Source organism: Oryzias melastigma, linkage group LG1, assembly GCF_002922805.2.
Source record: "Oryzias melastigma strain HK-1 linkage group LG1, ASM292280v2, whole genome shotgun sequence".
Taxonomy (NCBI): domain Eukaryota; kingdom Metazoa; phylum Chordata; class Actinopteri; order Beloniformes; family Adrianichthyidae; genus Oryzias; species Oryzias melastigma.
Window position 1 is genome coordinate 19000688 of NC_050512.1, and position 10171 is coordinate 19010858.

The following is a 10171-nucleotide window of genomic DNA, read 5'->3' on the forward strand; positions in this document are numbered from 1 at the left end:
AAAAAATGTGCATCTTCCTCACTCCTTTTATCAGTTAGCTCATGCAAGTGGTTTCTCACAGCTCTGTGACTCACTGGGTTAAGTAGCACAGTGAGAAACAGCTCTCCCCCATGGATGCTTTTGTCCAGTTCTTTTGGTCCACCGGGGTACTCCTTATAGTAGATGGTGTGAGTAAACAGGCCACACGTCTGACGAGGCAGCACCTACAGACACAAACAAGCAGCGAGAGAAAAGGGCTGTTAATTTGTTCGAATAAACAAGAAGTTCAGCCAAGCAAAGCATGCTGGGAAGGTGCCAACATAGCAGACCTGTGCTGGATACCACGGAAGAGGTTTAAAATCAATGCCAGTTTATGAATCCAACACATTTTCCACCATGCAGTCAACCATACACAGTGTAGAAGTATCATTAGGAGACGTAGTCATGGAAAATGGAAAAGTACTTTTGACTTTTTTTTTTATATAAAGTACCCACTGCAATATTTCAGTTTTCAAGCTTAACGTCTCCAGATGAAATCAGTCAGTTTTATGGAAACCCATATTACTCCCACAGGAAACACAGAAGCTTAATGCTTATATTGCTTTCCACGTATGCATCAGTACTCCACAAGACCTGTAAAAACACTTTCTTATGTTAAATCACCAGAGTTCCCCCCCTTAAGTGTCATAAGAAAAGCCCCGCGATGCAAGAATTTGAGATTAAACTACAACAGATGGTTGAGTGAGGACGTGAGATTGCTGTTCACTTGAAGCGCAAACTGGAGAGTATAAAGATAACTCACAAAAGTAACTACAACATCAGATAATGGATAAAAAAAGAGATACCGCTCTAGTTAAGATTTTCAGTCCACCTTACTATAACGGTTGGGGATATTCTGGTCGCGTTATACACCATATGGCCGAGGTGCAAGCGGTGACGTCTCTTTTACATTTCAGAGGTCCGAGTTCACCATCTGGATTTAAAGCAGGCTGACCTGCTGTCACTTAAGCAGAAAATGTCATTATTAAATGCCATTACATGGGCTTTCCCTATAATAATACATTAACATTTATGTGATCTAAAAATAAAAAAAGGAAAATTGGTCCTTAGCCTTTCGAAAACAGATTAGACAAAAATAAAAAATAAAAAAAACAGCATACCCACTGTAAATCTCTTGTTTTTAGGTACAAAATAATCTTTGTAAAATCGAAATATTGTTATAAAAGCTGTTTTACAAAAGTCCCATCCAGCGGTGGAGCAGCAGGGGGGCAGCAGAAAGCTTTCCCACCCATGTTCCCTCCCCAATTTTTGCATCAATATTAGCATCATTATTGAGAAAGATTTAGAAATGCATCAATATAAGCTTAATTCAGTATTAGTAATAGGACCTCAACTAAAAGAACTGCTGCTTTAATTATTGACAAAAATAAAATAAACTGTTTGAAAAACATATTTTGGATCCTTTCATTTGGAATGGACTTCCACTCTGTTCTTCTCATTTGCCACCCTTCTAAAGTCTCCTGTCCCCTTCCCGCCCCTATAAAAAATGCTCTAACTTCTCCACTGCATGCATCCATCCATCGAACCAGAGCTTACCAAGCAAATATTGGGCGGGGCAGGACATATTTGACATAAAAAATCTTAAATAAATCATGAATTTGTTTTATTTTGCTGTTGTTTCTTTCTTTTTTCTATATTTTCAAATACCTTCCAAATTGTTAGACTTTAATCTATTTGACAAGTACTTTGAAATAAAATACAGCATCAATAAAGCTTTATGAAAACAGTTTTCTCGTTCAAACTTTGGTCACGTGTCTCCACAGCTCTCACAGGTCACATCCGGCTTTCATGGGAACAAATTGATACAAGTCATCTTGGAATGCTAACTAACAAAGGAAGCTGTGGAAGCAGAGAAGGCTCGTCTGCTCCGTCCTGAATGTTGGCCATGCCTTGTAATCTCAGCCAAGACGTCCATCTGCCTTCACTGAGGCAGCCTTTGAGCGCTCTTCAGTCATTGCTGAGATGGCAAAGGCACCTTTTCAAAGGGAGGAGATGTAACATTTTTTCATGTTTCTATCAAGGTTTAAATCTATTTTTTAAGCATCGTGTAAAAAAGCGTACCTAATTTTAACCCATGTTTTCTGTCAAATCGCTGACCAGCTGTTTAGGCTGCTAAGAAAATGACAGATGATGTGTCTCAAAATAAGCTAGATGTACTTTCTGATTAGCTGGTGACAGGAAGTGTGACATGACACGCAACACCAAAAATGACAAAGATGAACTAGATCCATAGAGAGTGGGCACCTATAATAATAAAAAAAAAAAGATTGGTTTTGTTCCTGATGGTGATATTACTTTGACTAATTACCCGCCACAATTAAAGCCCAATATTAAACACCTGCACCAATGTAAGCCTTTTATTTGTGCAGAAGATTATCTTCTCTTCTGCTGCAGTGCCCTCCCCTCACATACACCTGTTTGATGCATGTGGTTACATGCTGTTTACCAAAGGGGGTGGAGCTTATCACTTTGAATCCAGTCTTGGAGGTGATTAGTTTAAAACAGCTACAAAACAAACAAAAAAAAAGAAAACAGATAAAACCACTGGTTGCATACTCTGCCTCTTGGTTTATCAACTGTCGCACCATAAATTCCAGTAGTCAGTTGGGTTTATGTCCAAAATAGGAGTAATTAGTTTTCCAGTTATTTAAAAATGTAAAGCTGCGTTTTAAAGCAAACTTATTTAAAAAAAAAATAGAATTTTCTGACTATTGCAAAAAGCACGTAATGTAATTTAATGGAAAGAAGAGAATAGAGAAGAAAGGAAAAGCAGTAAGGAAGAATAACATCTTTATAGTGAATTCCTAGTGGAGCACCTCACAGTGTGAAATAGAGAGTAAAAGCTAGAAGCGCAGATATTGGTTTATCTATAAAACATTGCAGACTCATTCACACACACACACACCACCAACACCCACACAGAAGGGAGTGTGAGAGAAGGCCACCATAGCCACAGACACTCAGCACTATTTCACCAAACCAATTATCCACAGAGCTATAGCTCAAACTGATATAGTGCATTTTAAAAAGAAATACACACGCACACACACAAGTATGTACGTGCAGCGCACACACACACTCGCATGGCACAAACCCATATCTCAGTCTGATTTGTTCTGATACTGTGGGCCCAGTGGGTCGCTCTCAATCTGCTGACAGAGACACACAAACACCAATTTTACCATCTTAAGACAACTTCCTGTCCTCCTCTGTGCAAACGAAGACGGAGCACGCAGCAGGAGAGAAAGATTGGAGGATAAAAGTGGACATGAAGCATGCCAAAAGTAGAAAAAAAAGAAAAGGAAATGTGTGATTGATATGGTCCCAACGTAACATTACTCTGGGTCATAAAGCAGGATCATTTTTCAGAATGAGGGAAAGTGAAATGACACCATGGATACAGTATATGCATGCATTTTCACACAAATAGGAAATGGCATTCAAAGTTTGGACCAAGATCCTTGTTTAGTATGATCCACAACTAATTCGACTCATTTGGGGTGGATTTTGTTCATATTTAGCTCTGTCTCTTCAAAGATTTTGTGTGAAACAAGAGTGTCCAAAAATCTTTATGATTACATCCTGCACAAATGCATTTTTATTCAATGTCTATCATAACTACAGTGATTTTTCATCATTGCCCTAAAAACTGCAGGTAAAATAAAGTCCAACCTGCTGTCCTGTCAACATTTTCTGTTTTCATGGCTTGCAGAGTTGTTCTGCTGAGTGGAAGAGAGTTCATCGCACCAAAGTACAGGAAAACCTACGAGAGCACTAGAGGCACGTAATTTTGCTTCACACACCTCAGGTCTGGGGAAGCTTTCCAGACGGGATTTTCATTACAGGCATTTTTCATAGCATTTTCCTGAACATGTAGCTTTCAGCTAAGCAGGCCAGCCTGTCTAGACAGTATTTAGCCTGCAGAGCAGGGTGTTTCCCACAGCCTGCAGACTGGCTCAATGCAGCACAATCAGCAACTTACTATGAAGTCTCTTCATTTTCATGCAAAGCAAAGAAGCCAGGGAAGCTCATCTCATATAATATGATTTGTATATGCCTCTATTTCTCTGAAAATCTCCTCACAAGTGGACAAAAATGTGAAAAAGAACAATAAAATCTTAGGATAAGGTGCTTTATTTGAGAAATTTTGCTTTATTTTCTCCTTTTAAAGTTAAAACATTTGTATTTCCATTTCTGTCTAAGTTACTAACTTGTTATTTTATTGACTATATAAATTCACAGAAAAGCTCTGAATACAGTACAATGAATAAAGTATAATGACACATTACAGCCTGTCAAAAAGTGAGTCTGCCTTTGTGCACAGAGGATGTGCGATTGATCGGTTGGCTTTTATGACGCAGCGGCACGACAAAAAGGAATAAAAGGCAGACTTCCAGGACTGATTAGAAAATTGATACAGCTGTCTCTTCACATTATTTTCTGGAAAACCAAATATGGCAGAAAAAACATGCACTGATAATTTTAGTGTCAGATGTGATTGGCTCTTTTGTCAGGAAAGAAACCGTCGCCCATGCTGAGGAAGAGCCTGACTGGCAAGTGAATGGTGAGGAGGAGGAGGCGGAGAGACCGGAGAAGAGTTGATGACATTTGCTTGTGCGAAATGGCTGACAAAAGTTGTGTTCTACCCCTGTCTCAAACCGTGATGGGTGATTATCTGTACCGACGCAAAAGCACAGAAATATCGTCACCGCTTTTGTGTTTAGCCCCGCATTCATTCCGCAGTGTAAATGAAGTACACTGACAGACACACAAACCCGGAAAACTTTGCCGCCGTGGCTGCACTGGGAAGGGATTAAATATTGAATTAAATGAGCTGAATGCACCGCGGTGAGAGAAGGTCAAATATCCCACACCCATAAGAACACACGGGGAGGTTACACACCACCCATAGCATCATTGATTTTCTGTTGTGGATCCAAAGAAACAATCAACACACAATTTACAATCCAGCCATGACTTATTTAACTTTTCACTGCAATATGAAAGATGTCTGCAGCAATAAAAGCTCCAAAGACATACCTTACTTGAGTATAGAGGCTGTACAAATTCATTGTTAATCATTCTAATTTCAAGTCTAATGCTACATTCATACCGACCTCAGAAACACAAACGCTGCCTCTTCTAATGAAGAGTCTATGTAAACAAGAGTTTCCATGTTGAAACTCTTGCGTTCACATGTTGCTGTGCAAGTTTTTAAATCTGTTTTTAGGTTCTACGTAGAAAACGAGTAACTGTTAAACAAAACTAAAAGCAGTTGAACTTTGACAAAACACGAAGTTGGATTTAGTAAAGATGTCTAGGTAGTCAAGTCATTCATTCATTAATTGATTCAAATTAATAATTGCGGTTTGTGTCCAGATGGAAACATATGATACCAAGGCCGAATTTGAATTCTTCCTACGGCTTTTCCCTACCCCAACATCTAACTCTCCAAAAGGAGAGTTAAGGTAAAAGCGGCTATGTTTGAATTCCTACCCTAATCCCTAACTACTAAAAAAACTATATAGTGCGGGACTATCTGGTGCCCTGGATTCGGACACCATGCTCACTGCTTTTCTTTCTTTTTTTAAAAATTCCATCACTGATTTCTCAAATTAAACATCTAATTAATACGAACATTTTAAGATGAGTATTTATCACTCCACTGTGTTCTGATAATCAAAATGTGGATGGTTAGATTTAAACACGTTTTTTTGTAAAAATTGTTCGACCTCAATGCATTGTGGTCTATTTCACTAATGTAGTGAGCATCAATTCCCACTAGTTTTTTATAAAAACTAAGGCACTCAATTTTGAAATTGTAGATTCGGACACCACTAGAAAATGGTGAACACACTATATAGTGCACAACATAATGAGTCGGGAGGAAATTCTGACATGTTTTATACAATTACCGGTAAGAAGCCCAATGAGACAATTGTTTTGTGATATTGGGCTATATAAACCAAATTGAATTGAATTAACAAGCCATTGTTTCTTAAAATTTGGACATCACTTCCACTGGATGACATCATCATTATTCGCCTATCATCTACGTTACTGCATAGCTGCTGGTCCTCGGAAATTACACAACAAAGTCAGTTTTATAACTAAAAAGTCATGCTAAAACAAAAAAGTAATTACTTACATCTAAGTGTAAACGGCTGTGCTTCTGAGAACACCCATGTGAAGAAATGCGTATCTCCCTCATGGCGGAGGGATACGCAAAGAAAAGTCCCTACGGGTTAACAATTTTGGACACCCCACCCCTACAAATGTCCAGTTGGAGGGATAGGGAGAAGTCATAGAGATATATATTGGAAAGAGAAGCAAGACTCATAAGATTTGCACCTCTTGAAACATCTTGTGCTAAGTACATACTCTACTATCGGATAACGACAGTACAGAGTGAACACGGTATGCTAAAAGTGCATTGAAGAATGCCCGCTTAGCGTGTTCTTGAACGCAAAACAAATGCCTGGTGTGTATGTAGCATCAATGTCTGAGTGCTACATTTGATTCTGGACTTCTGCCCAGTTTTTCCTTATACTCACCTCATTTTGTCATACAACACATCTGTGCTTAGCCTGCTGTGGGGCAGCACATTATAAAACATGAATGAACACAACTGATACTCAGAAGAAGCAGCTGTGGAGCAAACGCTCTATTTGGGTTTTGACAGGAGATGAAAAGAGAAAAACGACAACAACTTTAGAAAAATATTATCATTTTAAATGAGTTTCTGGGTAGTATTTTTTATTGAAATTATATATATATATTTATATCATTTATGAGTATCCAGAATCCAAATATGTAGAGTTGCTGTAAAAATACGTCAGCTGATCAAAGAGCATTTATGGATGCATATGACTCATGAGAATGGACAAATTTATTTACCTAGTGTGGAGCTGATGCAGCCCTGGAGCTTTTCATAAATAAATGTAAATTCCTAAGTTTCACAATGGTTGTGCGGCACTCACCATTATACTGTTGTGGATGAAGCCTTTGCGGTATCGGGCAGGTTTGAGGTGGGGGTATTCTTCAGTGCTGGTGACCCGAATGTTCCACACACGCCTCCATGCCTCGTACAGCTGCATGTGCACCGGGTAGACGCCCGAGTGGTGAGGAGCCACGGCGTAACCCATGTCCACTGGGATGTTGTGCTCCTGGATGGGAAGTATCACACAGTCAGTACATGAAGGTTATATTAATAAACAGAAATAATGGCCCAATTACAGCTCACACACAAAGGACGTTGTAGCACATAAACACAGGGAGCCCAACAGTTGACCTTGCAGTAAAAGCACGTGCTTCATGTTGTGTTTGTTATGGTGCCGGCCTTGGGGGTCAGAAATTAGAAAAAATACAGGTTCCTGTGAAGACGTGTGCATGTGTGTGTGTGTGTGTGAGAGAGAGAGAGCTTGAGGGTAGATGTTTTGTGGGTGCACTGACAAGACTGATGGTGTTGTCCTTTGCTCTAACACACACCTACTCACATTGTCAAAGCTAAGCATCAATGGTCAGGGGGATGGAGGACTGAGCATGTGCGCATGTGTTCTACTGAGGTTGGTGATCACACTTTATAGTCCGGCTCACCTTCAGCAGCAAGAACCGGCCTCTTTCATGTCACCTCATGTGTGCGACACTTTAGGCCAAAGGGGTCAAAGGAATCATTTACACACACCAATGTACAACTGACGCCCTATGAAACTCATGTGAAGCTTTTGAATGGAAAAAGTTTGGACGTCTCGCTTGAAATCATGCAAATGCCTTTAAAAAGCAGTTGATAACAAACAAACACTAGAGTAGATCAACCTGCCCAGAGTGGAAGTACCCAGAAACTACCAACTACCTTAGGTCAGCGATGAGCAAACTTTCTTACTCGTGGGCCACTAAGGGGTTCTGAAATTTGACAGAAGGGCTGGACCAGGAGCAGACTTGTGGCATGGTTTTATAATTCACCTTGTTAAAGAAAGTAAAAAAGGGGTGTTGATAAAAACATGCCTTAATCTTCATTGAAAATTACTTTAAAACAGAAAATGTTGACATTTTTTTCTGCGCCTGAACAAAGGTCGATTTATTTGTGTCTCCCTAAACTACACAGAAAGTAAAGCATTAGTACAGGTAGTCATAATTGTTTATTCCAGTTTGGTGGGCTGGATTAAACTGTTTAACAGGCCTCATTTGTCCCCCAGACCATAGTTTTTTGCAACCCCTGCCTTAGGCACTGTAAAGCTATGTTCACACCGGCCATGTGATGTACCTTCTAGGACGTACGCTGTGTTCACACTGGACAAGCAGGGAGGGACATCTACTTCTTGTTCTCTTGCTACTGTTTACTAGTGTATGTCCACCGCCCACAGCTGGAAGAGATGCGGTGCGAAATATCAAAACAGTCTAAATCTTGTAAATCTTACTTCAGGCTTTTTCTTTCATGGCTCTATTCTGACATATGAAAAACTTGGTGTCAAATATTGCCATACGGGCACAGATTGCATAATTTCTCCTCCATGATCAATTTTCAAATTCTGTAAATTCAAAGGGACGCCGTTATTATCAGATCCGAGTCTCTGACTGGTCCAAGTTCCACTGATTTTAAGTATCAACGAGCAAATTCAGTGGCCACGCTTTCCTATAGAGCCCAGAAACGGTTGTGGAAACTCACACAGCTAAGCGTGAACACAAGGACAGGGAAGGCTGAAACATGCATTTGTCAAAAGTCAGCGCTATGTCTCCCCCTCTGGTCAGCAGTTTCCAGAGTACTGACTACACTTCATCTCTCAGCAACCCCAGCGCACAGCTCCTGGATGCCACTCACCTGAGTCTCCTATGCTAATCAACCACATGACACTTAAGCACTACACAGAGCCTCACTCAGGGCGAAGTATTGTTTGTGCCACCCTGCCTGCATTACAGAGCATTTCTATTTAGACCTGATCTTCTGTTTCTGGCTCTGCTTTATCTCTGATTGTCTGCTGCCTGCCCTGACCCTCACCTGGACCCTGACAACTCTAATATCTTCTTTGATGCACTCATGCTCGCGATTAACTTCTCCCTGTCTGACGCTTTGTGGATTTTTAGCTGTGCTTTGTTCCTGTCTGAACTAATAAACCTGCTGCAAGTGGAACCAGCTGTCTGCCCATTTGTGACAGAATTTATGCGCATTTACATAGACCTTTCTTCTGAAGTGGTCATTTGCAAAGGGCAGTGTGAATGTAACTTGAGAGACAATGTGTGCTACTTGGACAAGCATCTCCCTTCTGGTTATGTGAGTACCAAATAGTTTTCCAGTTCTTGATATGGGGCTGTACGGTGGCGCTTCACGATGAGTCCCAGGTTTAAATCCCGTCTGGGACCTTTCTGTGTGGAGTTTAGAGGTGATTCTCATGCATGAATGGGTTTTCTCCGAAACAAAAACATGCTTCATAGTTAATTGGTGTCTAATTTGCCCCTAGGTGTGCACATGAGTTTGCTTGAGTGCAACAGACTGGCAACCTGTCCAGTGTACCCCACCTTCACCTGACAGTGGCTTGATTGACTCCAGCACCCACTCGACTCCAAAAGAGATTCTGATATTTGATGTAGTTCTTGAACTGTAAAATGAAGAATTAAAACTCTGCTTTTAGTTCCTTTCTGAAAAACTCTGCTATCTTTGAGCGGGGACTGTGCAAATTACCAACAAACTCAGACAACAAACTGCAGAAGAAACTAATTTTCCCACTATGTGACAACCCCCATTATGTAAGAATTTGGGTAAAAAAACCTAAGATGGAATATCAAAGGGACAGGTTTGCAAAAGCACCCTAAAAGCCACACTAATGGTGTCAACTTGTTCTTTCTGACAAGCGACAACGATAACGCCCTTCACAAATGTCAGGAATCACAAATGAAAGTACTTTTCTGTACATTAATTCCAGATAATGAGCCCCTCTTTGGAGGATAATCCCTCACCCAACAGGAACAATGTCTACATCTTTGATGTGCTTTACCCATGTAACTCGCTGGTGGAAACTGAGAGTTCAGCCCTAAAACCTGACTTCTGCTGTTTTACATCCCTCAGTATACGACTGTTGCTTTAAAAAGCTTTTTAATACAATTGAATATTTTAAACCTTTTTTTTTTTTTTTTTTTT

At 40.2% G+C, this 10171-nt stretch overlaps 1 protein-coding gene across 3 annotated transcripts in view; it reads right to left on the reverse strand.

The window, feature by feature from the left end:
- The window catches only part of ndst3 (N-deacetylase/N-sulfotransferase (heparan glucosaminyl) 3), a 48001-nt gene that overhangs the window by 19267 nt on the left and 18563 nt on the right, over positions 1 to 10171 (reverse strand). For all 3 annotated transcript variants that reach the window (XM_024289551.2, XM_024289553.2, XM_036212738.1), the window contains 2 exons: positions 7020 to 7205; positions 75 to 203 (listed from right to left, as the gene is read on the reverse strand). In XM_024289551.2, coding sequence (XP_024145319.1) covers positions 75 to 203; positions 7020 to 7205 — 315 coding nt within the window. The remainder of the gene's footprint in view (positions 1 to 74; positions 204 to 7019; positions 7206 to 10171) is intronic.